General features: G+C 38.4%; 1 protein-coding gene across 1 annotated transcript in view; it reads right to left on the bottom strand.

Moving 5' to 3' along the window:
* TECPR2 (tectonin beta-propeller repeat containing 2) overlaps window positions 1–14,912 on the bottom strand; it is a 39,723-nt gene extending 24,811 nt beyond the window's left edge. Inside the window, exons 1-10 of the mRNA XM_057397090.1 lie at window positions 14,611–14,912; window positions 14,373–14,501; window positions 13,829–13,960; window positions 12,715–12,872; window positions 11,298–11,610; window positions 9,859–9,991; window positions 8,179–8,574; window positions 6,548–7,539; window positions 4,934–5,117; window positions 2,836–3,009 (exon numbers count right to left, since the gene is read on the bottom strand). Coding sequence (XP_057253073.1) covers window positions 2,836–3,009; window positions 4,934–5,117; window positions 6,548–7,539; window positions 8,179–8,574; window positions 9,859–9,991; window positions 11,298–11,610; window positions 12,715–12,872; window positions 13,829–13,960; window positions 14,373–14,501; window positions 14,611–14,838 — 2,839 coding nt within the window. The 5' untranslated portion in view covers window positions 14,839–14,912. The remainder of the gene's footprint in view (window positions 1–2,835; window positions 3,010–4,933; window positions 5,118–6,547; window positions 7,540–8,178; window positions 8,575–9,858; window positions 9,992–11,297; window positions 11,611–12,714; window positions 12,873–13,828; window positions 13,961–14,372; window positions 14,502–14,610) is intronic.
* Between the last annotated feature and the right edge of the window lie 4,244 nt (window positions 14,913–19,156).

The following is a 19,156-nucleotide window of genomic DNA, read 5'->3' as shown; positions in this document are numbered from 1 at the left end:
AGGCCCACTGATGAACAGGATGGGTGCCCTGGTGACAGAAGATACAGAGATGGCAGTTACTGAATGCCTTCTTTGTCTCTGTCTACTCTGCTGCAGGCAGTCCTGAAGAGCCCTGTACCCCTGAGACCTTAGATGAAGTCAGGTCAACGGAGTGGTTTGCCTTAGTCGATGAGGAATGGGTTAGAGACCAGTTGAGCAATCTGGACATCCATAAATCCATGGGTCCAGATGGGATGCACCCGCGGGTGCTGAGGGAACTGGTGGAAGTCATTGCTAGACCGCTCTCCATCATCTTTGCCAAGTCTTGGGAAACGGGAGAGGTGCCTGAGGACTGGAGGAAAGCAAATGTCACTCCAGTCTTCAAAAAGGGCAAGAAGGAGGACCCGGGTAACTATAGACTGGTCAGCCTCACCTCTATCCCTGGGAAAGTGATGGAACACCTTATCCTTGGTACCATCTTAAGGCATATCAAGGATAAGAGGGTTATGAGGGGCAGTCAACATGGCTTCACCAAGGGGAAATCATGCTTGACCAATCTCTTAAGCCTTTTATGAGGAAATAACACGGTGGATGGATGATGGCAGAGCAGTGGATGTGGTCTACCTTGATTTCAACAACGCATTTGACACAGTCTCCCACAGCATCCTCACAGCTAAATTGAGGAAGTGTGGTCTGGATGATCAGGTAGTGAGGTGGACTGTGAACTGGCTGAAGGAGAGAAGCTAGAGAGTTGTAGTCTATGGGGCAGAGTCTAGTTGGAGGCCTGTATCTAGTGGAGTGACTCAAGGGTCAGGGGCCATATTATTTAATATATTCATCAACGATTTAGATGAGGGAATTGAGTGTACTATCAGCAAGTTTGCTGATGACACTAAGCTGGGAGGAGTGGCTGACACGCCAGAAAACTGTGCTGCCATCCAGCGAGACCTGGACAGGCTGGAGAGTTGGGCAGGGAATAACTTGATGAACTATAACAAGGGAAAGTGTAGAGTCCTGCATCTGGGCAGGAACAACCCCAGGTTCCAGTATAGGTTGGGAAACGACCTTTTAGAGAGCACTGTAGGGGAGAGGGACCTGGGGGTCCTAGTGGACGACAGGATGACCATGAGCCAACACTGTGCCCTTGTGGCCAAGAAGGCCAATGGCATCCTGGGGTGTATTAGAAGGGGGGTGGTTAGTAGGTCGAGAGAGGTCCTCCTTCCCCTCTACTCTGCCCTGGTGAGACCCCATCTGGAATATTGTGTTCAGTTCTGGGCCCATCAGTTCAAGAAGGACAGGGACCTGCTGGAGAGAGTCCAGCGCAGGGCAACTAAGATGATTAAGGGAGTGGAGCATCTCCCTTATGAGGAAAGACTGAGGGAGCTGGGTCTCTATAGTTTGGAGAAGAGGAGACTGAGGGGTGACCTTATTAGTGTATATAAATATATAAAGGGGAAGTGTCATGAGGATGGAGCCAGGCTCTACTCAGTGGCAAACAATGATAGGACAAGGGATAATGGGTACAAACTGGAACACAAGAGGTTCCACTTAAACTTGAGAATAAACTTCTTCTCAGTGAGAGTGACGGAACACTGGAACAGGCTGCCCAGGGAGGTTGTGGAGTCTCCTTCCCTGAAGACATTCAAAACCCGCCTGGACACATTCCTGTGTAACATTATCTAGGTGTTCCTGCTCCGGCAAGGGGGATTGGACTAGATGATCTTTCGAGGTCCCTTCCAATCTCTAGCATACTGTGATACTGTGTGATACTGTGATTTGTAATTTTTCCTTACCAACTCAGCTCTCTGCAAAGCCTGCATGCCCAAGAGTCCTTGATACTCTTCTCCCTTAACCATAAAACCTGAAGCTCATTTCTTCATCCTAGCTCCTTGTATTTACCCTGACTATTGTTTGCATAACACCTTCTTTGCATCCTCTTCTAGTCACTGAGCAGATAAAACTAAGGCTATGAGTTCAAAGTTGCCACTGCAGTATACCTTTTTTGATTCTTGTCCCATTCACATCCCATGAGGACGCATCTGTAAAGATTGCTGCTCCACAGCCCATTCCATTCCTCCACTGGCTTTGCTTTCTCTGTCACATAAAATACGTATCACTCGCCTATACTTTTAAAGCACTTCATGATCTTCTGTCTCAGCATACCTTCCTTTTATTATCAAGTGGTAATCCTTACCTCCAACAGATCTGTCCTTTTCAAAACATACAGCCTCTACTTTCCTTTACTTTTGCCCCCCTCACCTTAATTTCTTCTGAAGAGCACAGTCAGTATAGAAATGGGTGGGGGAGTGGCTGGGAGACACTGATTGCTGCTCAGGGACAGGCTGGGCATTGGTCAGCAGGTGGTGAGTAACTGTATTGTGCATCATGAGTCTTTCTTGGGTGTTATTCCTCTCCTTCTCTTTTTGTTACCTCTTTTTTCATTACTTATTATTGTTATATTTTACTTTATTTCAGTTATTAAACTGTTCTTATCTCAACCCATGGGTTTTACCTTTTTCCGATTCTCCTCCCCACCCCGCCAATGGGAGAGTGAGTAAGAGAGCTGGGGTTGCCAGCTGGGGTTAAATCACAAGACCTTTCCATGTCATAAATTCTCTATCTTGTATGTACTCTACACCGCACAAAAAAACCCCAGAGTGGCCATGAACTGGCTTTTCCAGTCTCCTGATTACACAGAATCTCAGAACTGCTTTCAACCATTTCTCAAGATAAAAAGGTTTCTCTGTGTCATGGCTGTGGATAAAAGATTAAAACAAGTTGTGATCATTCCACAGACTTGAATTCTATTAATCTTAGCTTGGAAAAATTCAAAGTGCCTGCAATTAATTCAAGTACCTGTTTGCAAATACAGATCTCCATTTGTTCTGATAATCCAGGCAGTGTCATCACTTAAAGCTACAAACACAGCTTGGGGTAGGGCCTCATACCAATGGCGTTTTCCTTTTATAGTTACTTTTCCACAAGCAAATGCTTTGTTAGTCTTCTGCTCAATCTTCCAGAGAAGAGCCCCTGTATGAGGAGTTAAGAGAGAACATAGTATCACTTGGCAATTACTGTAACAGACAGCCACTTGTTCTACCTCCACCTAAACTAATGAGGGGAAAGACAAACTAGTAGCATTTAAACGAAAAAGGCAAGAGCTAAAAATACAGTTTTGTGGTTTTTTTCTACCGCAAGATCAGAACAGTGGCCAGCTTTTCTAGGAACATTTACCATTACAGCATGTGTGATTTTTTAAATGTTCAAATGCAAGTCACTTCTCCTTAAAACTAACACTGAAAACTAACAGAACAAGTTCCATACAAGGGCCAAATAAGCCTACTATATTTTGCTTCTGTATTAGTTTGGTACACCCTCAGCAGACAAAGGTAAAGGGGTTAATTATAGTACTTTCACCTTTTACAAATACTAGTAGTAAATCGTAACTGTCTCACACTGAAGTGGGAGTGGTATTACGTTCTTGTTACGTAGCACATCACAAGCAAAGAAAACTAAGAAATGCAACTGTACAAATCCACCCTGAGAACTTTTTCCCTCACACGAATTAGCAAGGATAGCTCAGAAAAAGAAAACCAAATGGAATTACAAACTTAACTGCTGCCTGGTGTCCATGTCAGTTCGTACCTGAGCAGCACGTTGTCGTATGAACTTCCCTTTTATAATTCCACAAAGTAACATTTGATCGCATTTTAGTGTTTGTGGTTAACATGTTCTTGGGTTAATACACCCACAATTAAACATGGATGCTAGAAATTGCCATAGTTTCAACTAAAAAACGGGTGAGTACCTCAAACTGAGGGATAAAAAAAAGAGAGAAACAACCTTTTGCCAGCAATCTCTCAACTGCCAGTAATTTCAATCTGAAACCACCAAGGCCAAATGTCATAGATGTTAGACCATTTCTTCTACTTTTCTGCAGGTATCTGGCTTTGACCACTGTTAAAGACGAGATACTGAGCTGGATGAAACTATGATCTCACCTAGTACAGCTACTCTTAAATTTTTTTAAGCATATAAAGGTCAAATAGGACATCTTTCTTCTTGAAACAGACAGCAAATCTTCCCCTACAGAGAGAAGGGAATATTGACATATGCTTTTAGAGATGACAGGGGAAGAAAAGTAGTGCCAAGGCAGGAGACTAAGTAAGGAAAATGTCTGAGAAACTTGTATTTTCACACCAGTCCTGGAACAATCTGGAAGGCCAAAAATGATGCAAGTTTATAACCAAAACCCATTTAATTTTAATCCAACATAATCCTTATTCCCAACCATCCGGAACAAGCTCATATGCAAATACACAAAAAATTAAGTTTCTTTCTTTAGTATTAAAAAAAATAACCACGAAAATCAACAAACAAACCCATGCACAAAACCAACTCTACATTTAAAGGAATTTTAGATTTGGGAATCATAAGCAACTCTGTAGCAAAACCCAAGCTTTATATAGACAAAGACATCTTTGTTCACCTCTGCTACCACTGAACTGCTACTTTTGAAGTTCATCTTAATCAGGCACACAAATGTTGAAAACTTTCCAAAATGCAACGTGAACCTGCTAGAAAGAAAGCCACTTTAAAACAGAACATAGCACTATGGTACACAGAAGTAGTGAAGATGCAGTCATATCACCCAGTATGACTTCAAAACAACAAACAACAACAAAAAAAAAAAACAACAAAACCCACAACACTACTTTTACATGAAACAAGCCTCATACAACGCAGGTTTTGGAAATACTGTATTAAGATAATAATAAACTGCCCATGTGGAAATTATGCATGCACTGAACCGTATCAGTAATCTCAGAAAAATAACCAGTTTCACCTAATAAATAATACCCATTATTTATAAAAAGATAAGAAAGAAACAGAAATGCACAAGCATGTGCAAGTTTTGTATTTATGGGTCACAGAGAAGAGAAAGCCAACCAACCTGAAGGGGAAACTGCCACTTGCTGTACCCCCTCCTCGAATTTCTGCCACCGCAGCCCTGCGGCAGGCAGTGCGCTGCAGTACAGGCTGCCTCTGTAGTCCAGGCACCAAATGTATTTTTCTGAGACAACCAAGCTCAGGATGCCATAACCAGGGCCAGAGTACCCCATCCAGCTCTCTGCAAACTGTAGAGTCAGAACAGTGTCAGGTGTCTTCAAACTGCACAAGAAAGTGTCTATATAAGCATAGCAGCTCCCATATTTTGATTTAAGAAGTGCTAAACTTAAGGTGCATAAGTACCTTCATCAATGAATAAGTCATCTGTCAGTGTTCTCTAAAGTTGTTTGCACTGTGAAATAAGACTGCCAGAACAAAAGTTTTAGCAATAAAACCCCCAACCTCCACACTGTCACCTACCTTCAAAAAGTGGAAAACCTTCCCTTATTAAAGAACACACACTTAAATACCATATGCAAAAAGAATACATAAAAATGTACAGTCTGTCTTGTAGCCCAGTGATGAGCAAAGGTAACAAGATAGCTGAAATGCAGGCAGCTAAATATTTAACCATATGGTAAATGAGCCACATATTGCAGAAATTCGGTCTACAGACTGCCAGTTTAAATTCTGATAGCTTGCGTGAGGTCATGTAAGCAGTGCATACACGATCATAGCATCTGTGTGTGCATACACATACAAGCATCTGTGCAGCTTTTCTAAACATTCCAGAGACTAAGAATATCATAACCTGAAACTAAGATGTCTTCTACACTTCAGGTTGCAGTTGTTATTAGATAGGATATCATCATCTTACAACTCAACCTTTACCAACAAGTATTTGGTTGATCTCAATACAAGGCTGTTACAGATTTTAAAAGAAACACAACCCCCAACCTAGAAAAACTGTATTTTCTTCATAAGACTTCTGCTAAAACTCCTAGTGGTTTTGGCAATTTTGCAGATTTCATCATTAATTTTAGTACTTCTTTTCTATAGTTTATATGTGAATTACTATTTCTGGAAATGCTCATGCACAAAATAACAATGAAGGAATAGATAACAGAAACAACAGAAAAAGGCATTTAAAATGAATTAAAAAGAAATTTAAAATAACATTTTAAATAGTACTAACTGCTACCTACGGCACAAAGAAAGACTAATCCTTATTCTGAGTATTTGCAAGTAAAACAATCCTTAACCAGGGCCAGCCATGTGAGATAATGAGCATTAACTCCCCATTAATTCAGTTGAAAATGGGAACAGCATCATGCAGAGTTTGGGCTACTGGAGGTTAAAAGAAGGAGCAGACTTTGACTTGGTTTTGCTGTTCACTCTTTGATGGATGGGTTTATGACAGCATTTTTGTTGAGCTGGGAATAATACAGACAGTGCAGCTTCTTCACATTGTAAGCACACATCAACCTTTCTAAACTCAGATACAACACATTTTGTAAGAGTTACAGTATGTACTGCTGTTTGGCTTTATGCTTTACTTGTTTACTCAAATCAGGTAAGAAAAAAATTGCTTTCCTGTAGTAGTAAAGGATTGCAATTACATGAACGCTTCTTTCAAAATGCTGCAATTATGTATTTTAACTAAATAGAAGACACATACCTGGTCAGATTTTAACAGCGTCATTTCATCTGGGCTTTTCTTGGCCACATCCTGGGAACCAGGCCCAGCACCAACTTCAGGCATGCTGGTCTCTGAGGATGAATACGGTAATCCATGCCCATAAATATCCTCTTCATCACTAGATGCAGATTTCTCAGTCTTACTGTCATGAGTGTCTCTTACCCATTCAGCAGTGCTAGTACTAGATTTAGCTTTGATTGCACCTTCAAAATTCCACCCAGAAATGGAAGTGTTATCGGAATAAACATGGTTACACATGTCAAAGTGGAGCACAGAAGGATCTGACAGAGCACTGTGTATTAGAGAGAGTTGTTGGTCTTCCCTACCAGTTTCATCACTTTCCTTTGGTGTCAGTGATGTCTGAACACCAAGTGCGCTGTCACATGCCAAAAGCACTTGGTCTGTGAGGTCTGGCTCTTCAAAAGATTTTTCGGTATCCTCCAGCTTCATTTTATCCAGATTTTCATCCATTTTACACAATGTAGAAAAATCCTGCTCCTCCTCTTGGTTCAGCTTTCCAAGACAGCATTCATTGCTTACAGAAACTATGCTACCGTTACCTTCACCACCAACGCTGCTTGTCAAGTCTTCTGTGAGGATTAGAGGAGAGTCAGATGTCAAAGTATCTATAACAGTTGAAGTACCCGTGCCACTGTCACTGTTTGGAAGTTTCTGTACATCAACCATATCTCCATTTTCTTCATTAATTAGTACAGTTGCAGACTCGGGAGACTGTAGGACACTGAAAGTTTCCGAACCATTATCTTCTTGCAAGATGGTATGGTACTCTACGCTACACATGCTTTCCTGATCTGGAGATCCAGTACTCAAACGATCAGTGCTACCACTCATTAGGCTGGAAGTGATGGAAAAGGAGTCTGCATTCAAAGAATGCGGACTATCACCAGATAGCTGACGCTCATAAATTGGTGTTCCTTCCAGAGAGCTGTGGTTTTTCCTGGTGCCACTTTCTGTTCTCATAAAACAAAACAAAAAGAGGGAGAAATAAAATTTAAAAAATCTATTAAATTTTGATGCAAAGTAAGAAACTAACATTTTTATCGCTGGGGAAGAATGGAGTTAAATCTAAATTTTGACTAATTTTTTTTAACTTCAACGCTAAATATTACATATAAAGCCAAAATAGTCTTGCTAGCAAAACATTTTAAAGTTGTAACACCAACACAGTAAACAATTAAAACCATCAAGTACTCACACTATTTTAACAAAACAAAAGACACAGCAAAGACATTGCCAGATATTCTAAATAGGATGATTTAGAACAGATTTTATAGAATTCCAACATAGAACTGGAAGTGGAGTCCACTGTATGTTACCATTAACCCATACATTAGAACCTTAAGCATGTTTAAATAAAGGAGAACAAAGTTAAAAAAATAAAACAAACAGATGCAAAAAAATTTAATCAATTTATCACTTCAAAACAGGCTTTTATCTTAAACATAAATGGCCCACTATAACCACTCAAGTATCTCAAGAGCATGACTACAATACAAACAAAGCATGACAAACACACTCCTTTGTGTGAAACATAAAAAGCAACACGTTCTAATACTAAGCAGTGGCAGGGAAAGTTCTGCTAGACCTACCTTGTTTCTTCTTTTTCTTCTTTTTCACTTTAATTGGCTTTACAATGAGTTCTTGATCGAAATCTTCAGAACTGATTGTGCTGAAACGTTGTGAAGAAAACTGACATTCTCTCTGAGCTTCTGAAAATTGGTCTGCACATACCATAAAGCTAGAGCCACTGTCCACGGAATTGATTGAACTGCTCCTGCTTCTTGATTCACTTACTACAGAGCAGCCCCTTTTTCTTGTTTCATTGCTCACATCTCCCACTCTATCAAAACTTTTCTCCAATAGCGCTGGAGTTTCCAGCTCATCTTTCACTAAGGAATCAGAGTCATTTTTACCACCAGTAACTGAAGGGGAAGTAACCAATTTTTTATCTGTTTCCACTAAAGGGCTAGATGATACAGATGCACCTATTGATAAGAAAAGAAGGTATTTGCAATGGAAAAATATACTAAGTTCACAACATTTCAAATACATATATGCACACACAGAGTGTATATTCATATAAATAAATCTATATGAAATTATTTTACTAAAAGAAATACCCCAAAGCCTGTATCAAACTTCAGTTAGTTACATTCTGAATTTATGTTTATGTATGAAGAATGATAGCAGTCTTTAGCTTGGAAGACCCAACTGTGTCACACACTGAAGCGTCACCCTGTATCTTTAATTTCTTAATTCAAACACTCGGTATCTTAAAAAAAAAATCAAGGAAAATATACCAGCTAAACTACTGTGGTAATTAGAATATAATATAAATCAAGAAGGCTCCTTTCAAACTCTACTTGGAAGTTAGAATTAAAATAATAAACACCGCCTAGAAGTTTGGAAGCAAATAACTGCATAAGTGACTAAAGCTATCAGTACCTGCAATGATAAGAAAGTTAAGCTCTCTAGCATTCAGTGAGACTTCACAGCATATTTACTAGCATTTTGCTAATACAAAGCTGAGATGGAGTATTTTAAACGCGTAAGCAGTTTTCGGTTAGTGTAATATGCTGGATAACGGTGTTTACAATCTTTATGACCAAGAAATCAGAAAGCACCATCATCAAGAAAGTATTATTAATCCCCTTTAGAGAGATCTAGTAACACAGATGCTGAAATTGGATGGCAACAAATAAGAAAATAAACTCTGAAATAATTTTTGCAATTTTAGTGAGTGTTCTTCAGGGGTTTTGCCAGTTCCTTTTTCACTGCTGGGAAGGTTAAGATTTCCTCTGGAATGTAGGTGGCACAGACTCAACATATTCAGGTATCTCCAGCCCAGACAACTGAGATTGATCAGTAAAGAGATAACCCTAATCAGGAATATAGATTGCTTTAAGTTATGGTTTAGAATAAGCTCTCAAATACACAGATAAGACATGCCTGGATCATGCTGATCCACTCCCAAGGAAAAGGAACAACAATTAATTTCTTAGTGCTCCTATTCTCACTGCAGCCAAAACCAGAAGCTCAGATGATTAGATAAATCAGATCTCTAAATATAACCTGTAGAAATTGGCAAATAACTCTACAGAACCTGGCAAGTTTTTGTAATAAGCTGAATGTTTTTTGTGTGGGGGTTTGTTTTGTTTTTGGGTAAGGTTGGATTTTTTTGTTTGGTTGGTTTGGGGTTTTATATTGAAAAGTACAATAGGCACCATGCACCATGAGGTACATATTAAAATTTGCTGATCTATACAAACCTATTGATGATACTCCTTCAGGTCTACTTGAAATTCGTATTATGTCTCTATCTCCCTTTAAGAAAAAAATCTCATTCTTGGTACAAGACACAGACACAATATCACCATATCCTTCCAAGCCACCAATCAAAGCCTATAAAAATAACACAGAAAGAAATAATTGGCATCAAATTTACATACTCTTTAACAAAAGCATTCACTGGAATTTAGTCAACATAGAATCATAGAATAGTTAGGGTTGGAAAGGACGTTAAGATCATCTAGTTCCAAACCCCCTGCCATGGGCAGGGACACCTCACACTAAACCGTATCACCCAAAGCTTCGTCCAACCTGGCCTTGAACACCGCCAGGGATGGAGCATTCACAACTTCCCTGGGCAACCCATTCCAGTGCCTCACCACCCTTACAGTAAAGAACTTCTTCCTTATATCCAATCTAAACTTCCCCTCTTTAAGTTTGAACCCGTTACCCCTTATCCTATCACTACAGTCCCTAATGAAGAGTCCCTCCCCAGCATCCCTATAGGCCCCTTCAGATACTGGAAGGCTGCTATGAGGTCTTCACGCAGCCTTCTCTTCTCCAGGCTCAACAGCCCCAACTTTCTCAGCCTGGCTTCATATGGGAGGTGCTCCAGTCCCCTGATCATTCTCGTGGCCCTCCTTTGGACTTGTTCCAACAGTTCCATGTCCTTTTTATGTTGAGGACACCAGAACTGCACACAATACTCCAGGTGAGGTCTCACGAGAGCAGAGTAGAGGGGCAGGATCACCTCCTTCGACCTGCTGGTCATGCTTAGAGAATAAAGACTTTATCTTATAAAAATAAAATAGAAAAAAGAAACAGGAAAGCACCCTTTAATCATGATGCAGCTCTTTTTTTATACTAATTTTAATTCCATAGCTCTATTCATTTTCTCTGTCCAAACTAGCAGCAACAATATAACAATATATAATTTGGATGCAGAAAAAAGAGCCACGGTACAAAAGTAGCTTTAGACAAAGATACTAGATCCTCCTCACTTTCATATGCTCTTTTAAGAAAACAAAATAGTGAACAGCTCATTCTATACCAAATAAAATGGTACACTTGTTTTTTTTCAGATACCAACAGTAATAGAAAGGAACATTTTATAGACCTAAACCGCTTTTTGCATTACTGAATTTTTTATATATGTTTTGCTATGTATCAGAATTGATTGTGATGTTAACACCTGGACTGAAAGCTTTAAATATATTTAATTTTTATACATAATACACCAAGCTAGTTTGTGACTATATCACTGCAATGACGACTTGAACGGGGGGGGAGAATAAAGGCTTCTTTGTTAGGTTTAAATACGGATTTAAATCATCAAAGTGTAATGGATAACCCAAACAGAGTTTCATGGCATAACACGAACAAAACCAAGAAAAAACACACAGCCACGAGATTAATCTACCTGGTTCACAGTGTCTAGTAAGTAGATGCTGTATTCATTCCAGGTCAGCACCCATCCTTCTCGGAAAAAGCACGAAACAAGCCCAAGGTGTTTCTCTGGGGAACTGTAACTTCCTCTGTCAGGTGGTTCCAAACGAGGATACAGTTCAAAAGTTTTTATTCCTCCAGCAAATACATCTTTCAGTAAGAATGTGGCCTGAACAGTTCCGTGAACATCAGACTTCCAGAGACGAAGCCCAGGTCTGGCAGCAAATAGTGTCAGGTCACTCTGTTTACACAGACCAGGTATAAAACATGCTCCAAATTTGCCAGTGCTAAAATGCAAAAGAAAAACTTATTTTGAAAGCTATATACTCAACTTAGAAACAATTAAGAAAAAAAAGGCACAAACTTACAACTGCAAATTAACAAAAATAACTTTGAAGTATTCAGTCAAATGTCTGAAGTACATTTGAAGAAATGTGGTTACAGTAAGACAAGAACAGTGCTCCCAAATAACAACTTTTCCCTTTCTTCTAGATGTCAGATACTACATCTATTAGGTAAGTTAAATGACTTCTCCTATCATCTTCATAGCCTTATCAGTACTTTGCCCATCTCAAAGATCCTACTATGCAGTCATCCTTCTCCCAGAATTAATGAAAACCAAGAAAAACACTACAAACTACAGTTAAGAAACTGACTACCTCGACATGCAAGAAGCACTTGAGGAAAGACCTCAACTGTTAAAATCTTCATCTTTGATGCATAAAACCACTAGTACTATCACCCAAGAAAAGCCCTTGTACAGAAGATGGTCTTGGCATTCCTCTTACTATTCACATCCTGTATGAAAGACACATTATAAATCATCTTTCAAGAGTCATTTTCCTTTACTTCTAGATACAGTCATGCTGTTCTAAGACTGTGTTCCCTCTTCCTTCATATCCAAGAATGATTACCCAAAGGAAGATGCCAGAAAGTCATACAAGAAGTTCCTAGCCTTCAAGTCAACTTTAAGTGCTTGCTATACACTTTCCCTTCGAAGTCACTTCAGTGAGCATAAGAAAACTTTGGATCCTGAGTTGGCTTTTGCATCAGATATTATACCATCCATTAGAGGGACAATTACAATGCTTGCTCACACCAAGTGACGGTAAACCAAGAGGGACACTAAACTGGAGAGGAAGTTTGGCAGTGATTTCAGTCTAAACCCTGAGAAAACATCTTAAATATTTCTGCATAATAGTGGCCTGAAAATATGACTTTGACATATTTGTAAATTGTCATTCATGTCTGAGCACACATAGCTACTGTAACTTTTTATGAGCGGACTGCTGTGTGGTATTAATTTCTCTGCTTAGATCACTTTTTCTGTAATTCACTCTGAAAATCTAGAATTAATAGATGTGCCTGCACCAAGATTTTATGAGAGTTACTTTTTTCTGGGCTGTGTTCCAACTTGCTTGACAGATTTCTCTTCTGTGTAAAAAAGCAGAGCTCGTTGTAAAGTAGACACCAGCAGCACTTTCTGGTTGTAATCCAACTGGACAATTGAAGATGGCTCTTCCAATACAAGGTTGGAGTTGCAAATACCCTTTTAAAGACATGTGCAATTAACAAGAGTCAACCTTTCTAAAAATATAAGGTAATAACTAACACTTTGAAGAAATTAATAAACCAAAGAAAGAGAAAACAAATAAAGAAACAAATATACTGTTGCACAAATTTCACTTAAAGAATGTGGAGTTCCTTTATGCAGATAGGAGGGGAGTTAGACTGTATGTACCACAGTGGCACACTACACAATTCAATTTCTCTTGGAATACTAGCTAACACAGTTCAGTTAAAATCCACGGAAACTCCAGGACACATTTTTCTCCTTGTTCTCCACTGCCAGGTCATACAATGCCGACTCAATCACTACATCTGGAGATGTTAAACCTTTCTGTCAAATCAAATAAGGGAAAATCACAGGTAAATCAGAATGGATGTTCTTTAACCTTTTCTCCCACATAGAAATTCAAGTTAATACTTATTCTGTTGACATCCCAGGCCTGTATTAATTAACAAGACAGTAAAAAATTTCCATTTACTGCTAATATTACAGTCACACAGTAGAACCCAAATATTACTCTCATTCTACACTCTACACTGAGATGCTGAAGAATTACTGAAAAAAATTACTAACAGATTCTGAAAGATCACAAGGGCAACATCACACCATTCAAAAGTACCCTTTCCTAACAAAGGATAAAGTACTGGCTGAAGGAAGATATGATAGACATTTCAGGCAGAAATGTGATGAAGTGAGAAAGATCACCACTTTTGGGTTTACTTTTTGTTTTTTAAAAAGGTAAGGCAGTTTTAAAGGATATCCAACAGTTGTCCACTTGAGTGCATGCACAACTGGCCAAGAGTATGCATACCAATATGACTGTTCAACTAAACACGTGATACTAAGGAATTAACTAACTGCTAAATATTTAAACACATAAGCATCCTTTCAGAAAATTGTGAATGGAAACTGAGGTCTCTATAATAAACGCTCACCTGGTCTAGGTCTAGAGCAGAGTAGACAATCTTCCCTTTGTCATCCCCAGAGAATAATTTCATTCCATTGGGACTCCAAGCTAATGCTGTAATGCTACTTTTGTGAATACCAGCAACATCAAATCTCCGAAGCTGTGAAACAATACAAAAGCAATACAAGAATGAAAGGAAGAGAAAATGGAGATATAAAGCCCTTTCTCAGTGACTCTTACAAACTGGAGAAAAAATACAAAAGCGCAGGTCATTCTAGTTTTTATTTAATCTAAACTATAAAAAGCCCCCCACCACTGAACAGCTCAGCCAGTTACTATAAATAAGGAATTTATCAAAAGCATTTTTGATTAAATATATCTTTTGCAATAAAAAGCATGCTTTAAGATTATTGCTTTTAGAAGCTTAACATGTGTAGCCTAAAACATATTCACAGATCAGGCAAAAATCCCCTGGTTTTCACTATTACCAAAAAAAAAAATATCACAGTAACGCTCAACTAGGATTCACCATATTAAACCTCAGAGAAGTTCAGCTAAATACAAAGATTTACCTGTTTGTTTCTTCCAGGTAATGAAGACACAAGCTGAAAAACTGCAACCCGACCTGAGGCTGTACCAACAGCAACCAGATCATCAAAACAACTCAACAGCTTTACAAAAGTAATAGATTCACACTTCCCCTGTTGAAACAAACCATACATAAAACTCACAAAGTTAATGACACATGAACAGCAGCTCAATTCTGAGAAACTCAGCTTCACTAGAAGAAACCAAAAAGTTAATATTTACCTCAAAATTGTATTTTTTCATCTGGTTTAATTGTCTGCAGTAGAGATAAAGCATTCCAATGCTGCTCCCCACAGCAATGTAGTCTTCATTGGTATCAAGCGCTGTGAGGTATACCACAATAGAGCGAAAGCCTTTTTGGATCTTTGTAGGAATGGCATTGAGAAGATAATATAAGGGACAAAACTCCTTAAATATAACTGGTGAAGCCACAGATGCCATAGCAAGCATTGGCAGCAGCAATTTTAAGGCTGAAATAAACACATCTACTTGACCACATAAGGAAATCTGAAAGAGAAAAGCAAAAGACATATTATCTTTTTTGGAAAGAGTAAATCTTAACAGAAACCCAACATTTAGCAAGTAGGGATGGGGAAATTATGTTCTGCTCTGTATAAAGAAGAAGCAAGTTAAACTTTTCTGGGGAATGTAAGTTATTCTTAGAAGAATCTTTTCTTTAAGAATAAGCTTATTTCTTCAGTTCAGCCAGTATCCAAGTATGATAACCCTAAATCTGGGATAACCACTCTTTCTTGCAGCTGTGAGCTCATCAAAACTGAGTTCAAATGCAGCATTTCTTCTCATCTGGTTACTGAAAGAACTGAAAGGGCTCTAACACCAAACGACCCATTTTTTAGTCTACCTGCAAACTCTACCCTCACTCCTCCCAGTGCTTAGAGCATGGAAAATGGACAGTGCTGAAAGATCAAAGTGTCAAACTAGTGTTTATGCTCAACTCTTTAATGCCATGCACCCCATGGTTGAGGAACAATTCAGTTAGAGCTACATCTACTACATAATCAAATTACAACCAAAAGATCACAATAGTGTGAGAAGAGAGGGGCAATGCAAAGATGAAAGAAATCCTAGTTTGGCAAACACAGGTAACATCCATGTAGCAACTGAATTTACAGAGATTCAGAGCAAACAGAAAAAAGCACCATATGCTCATGTTTCCATTTATGGTTAAGCAAATAACTTCATACTGATGAGTGACAATGTAAATATTCTTAGATACCAGAATCTAAGTGTAACAGAAACAAAGATTATGTTTGCCTTCAAGAAAAAAAAGTAGTGAGAGCTCGTCATAGTAATAATGTACTGGGATCTTCAGAAAAAAAGCTGATATGGCCAATGATATATGAAAAACATTAAAAAAAATTAATTAAACACAGCAATTTTTCACATCATGGGTTCAAAGCCTTGACAAGAACATTTTGCAGCAGCAGGTACTCTCCTCCTCATGGATTACTTTGGAACATAGCAAAGCAAAGAAACTTTTACTTCTTGAATTTTGCCAGAAGCAAGTCCGATTAACAGAATGGTTTAGGATATGCTAAAAATACCTGTTATATTTATACACAGATAAATAATATATATAAAAATATATATTATTTACATATAATATATATTCTATATCTATAAATAATATATATAAAATAAAATACATATATTTATATATATATTAAAAAAATACCTGTTATATTTTTATATATATATATATATATAAAAAATGCAGTTTTCCAAGACAAGAATTCTGGATTTCTGCAAACACAAAAGTTCTCTATGATTGTTTAAGCACGTAACATTGATGATTTCCTGAAGTTTCAGCAGTTATAACTTCCTTAGAGAAATAAAAACCAGAAATAGTCCAATTGACATCAGAAACACTTCTAAATGCTCAAAATTATTCTGTAAAGTATTTCTACTGCAATTTATGTGCCTCATTTTTATTTCTCTAAGGATGGAATATGGTACTTGTTTGGCAGCTTTACATATTGCTTATGGTATAAATCAACTAAATTAGAAAAAAAATATATAGCTGCTCTAGTTTTATATCTCCGCTACTGTGAGAAGCTCTGATGTCTCAATTTTCAAACTATTCCAGTTATTGTGCAACAGGATTCAGCATGCTGGCTTTGGGCCCTCCAACACTTGCTGTCAAAATACAATTCCACTAAATCCAAAGGGATTACTTGCATGACATTACCCATTCAAACCCATGTTAGACAAGACTGCAGGAACTGGTTACTGGAGCTTATTTTGTGTTACAAAAAGTGCCAGTAAATGAGATAGCAGCTCTTATTACCTGTTCTTAATTGTGATAAATTTTACTGCTTGCTAGATCTTAGAAATTAATTCCACTCTCCTCCAGTGTTTACTACCTGTCATGACACGTAGTTCATAAAATATTACAAGGATTAGCTGATTAATGTGTCCCAGCTATTTTTGAATGAAGAGTTCCTTTCAGAGTTGTTTACTAAGTGCTGTGTTTTAACCCCAGTCAGCAACTAAGCACCTCTTTCTCACACCCCCTTCGCCCCAGTGGGATGGGGAAGAGAACTGGTAAAGAAAAAGCAGTGAAACATGTGGGCTGAAATAGGGAGACAGTTTAATAGGTAAAGCAAAAGCTGTGCATGCAAGCAAAGCAAACCAAGGAATTCATCCATCACTTCCCATCAGCTGGCAGGTATTCATCATTCCCCAGGAAAGCAGGGCTCCATCACGTGTAACAGTTACTTGGGAAGACAAATGTCGTAACTCTGAACATCCCCCCTTCCTTCCTTCCTTCTTCCCCTGACTTTATATGCTGAGCATGACAACATATGGTATGGAATATGCCTTTGGTCAGCTGAGGTCAGCTGTCCTGGCTGTGGCACACCCAGCCACTTGCTGATGGGGTGAGGAGCAGAAAAGGCCTTGACTCTGTATAAGCAATGCTCAGCAATAAGGAAAACATCTCTGTTGCCAACACTGTTTCCAGCACTCCTGTGAAGAAAATTAACTCTACCCCAGCCAAAACCAGCACATTAACAAAAAACCTCAGTGCATCACTATTTACAATATTTTCACACACCATCTATTTCCTATCCTATATTTTGGGTCTTCTGCCCTTCCCTTCAGCATTTACTACTTTCTGTCTACAGTCAACTAAATTAAAAGAGAACCCACTGCTAAAGTCTGTTGTTTGCTGTTCTACACATGCTGTTTTGCCAGTTTAGTAATTTTTACTAGCTGCTTTGTTTTTCTTTTGTTTTTCTAATAAAATGAACCCCAGCCTTTGTCCTGAGTCCTGTACAAATCTTCCTTTGTCCCATCTCAACTTCTGCCACTCCCCAGCTACTGCCTCATGAATTTCACATACTTTGGTTTTTAAGTCCCCTTTGTCACTCCTACAATTCACATCTGTCATCATTCGAAGCAGTTCTTTTAGCTGGAACCATCTCATACTCCACAGTTGCCAAAGGATCCTGCAAGTCCTCAAAATTCATTCTCGCTCTTAAGTTTCCATCACCTACCCTTCCAGCTCAACCATACTGTTAAAAACATAGGAATCCATTACAAATTATGGAATTATGGAAATCTGTATTATCCAGAAAAAGATTATTACTTTTTCCTCTACAACAAACAATCCTATCTGCAACCTGATGTATGTTTTGTAAGTTTACACTTTATTTAAAAGCACAAGAAAAAAAAAGGGGGGGAGGGGGTGCAGTCTGTTAGGGTTCCCCCTCCTCGAAAAAAATGGGAGGAATTATTTCTTGTCATATACTAAGTTAAGTTAAAAAACAATCAAAAAATCCAATGAAACCTGCTGTCAGCTTATGGCTCCCACTCTTCACAAAATCTATATACAATAGATAATTTCAATATTCTCCGATGGCAAAGTTGAAACTTGTAAAAAAATGAAAGTAAGTTTTGTTCTCTATAACCCATTCACTCCGTACAATCAAAAAAAGTCTTAATAAACTGTAATTTCTTACCATCATACACAATCAGTTTCATCTTGAGCAGTTTAGAGACTTACAATACATTTGCACTGCTTATGTGAAAACATCTAACTGAAATAAGGATTTTACTAAAAATACTGCTAATTAAGCAATTTTATCTAAGCCAAAAAAAAAATTATAAAGGAATAGAGAACTGGAATGTGGTCTATATATTAAAAATCCCTGTACAAACATCACAATTCTCTGCTTTTGAGCCAAAAGTCTTCAACATCCCCCTAATCACTGTTGTGTATCACATGCAGTCTCTTTATTAACAGATTATTTGTTTTCTGGTTTTCCTGCTTCATTAATCAAAGGCAAACAGTTGATATAATCTATTTTCTCAGCCAGATTCCAGGATTGGATGCACACATTCACCCAGTGTCAGCCACAGTTACTTTGAAGTACATAACAGCCATACAGGGCAAATCAGCTTGTGCTAAGCAGCTATCCTGCAGCAGAGAAAAATACCTTATGTTGCACATCAAAAACAATCACCAGGCAGAAAGTCCTTCTTCTCAACTCACAGAGTTCACAACAAGCTTTTAACTACTGCATTCAAGGCCATGTTTTAAAAAGGAAACTTTTATTTTAATTTTCTCTAGCGTCAGAAACAGGAATGAGGTTCGGGGCTGCCTAACAGAGGCAACGAAAGAGAGATAATTCTGCGGTTAGATAGGCAATGGTTAAAGGTTCAGTGCCAGGGTATGCCAGATCGACTGCAGGAAGCTAAAGCTGTCACTGCATTTCTCTGAGCCCAAGTGTCCTGTCTGTACAAA

This window comes from Pezoporus wallicus, unplaced genomic scaffold (genome assembly GCF_028554395.1).
Source record: "Pezoporus wallicus isolate ANWC-B61680 ecotype Strahan unplaced genomic scaffold, APGP_CSIRO_Pwel_v1 contig_7068, whole genome shotgun sequence".
NCBI lineage: Eukaryota > Metazoa > Chordata > Aves > Psittaciformes > Psittacidae > Pezoporus > Pezoporus wallicus.
This window is presented reverse-complemented; position numbering and strand designations above follow the sequence as displayed.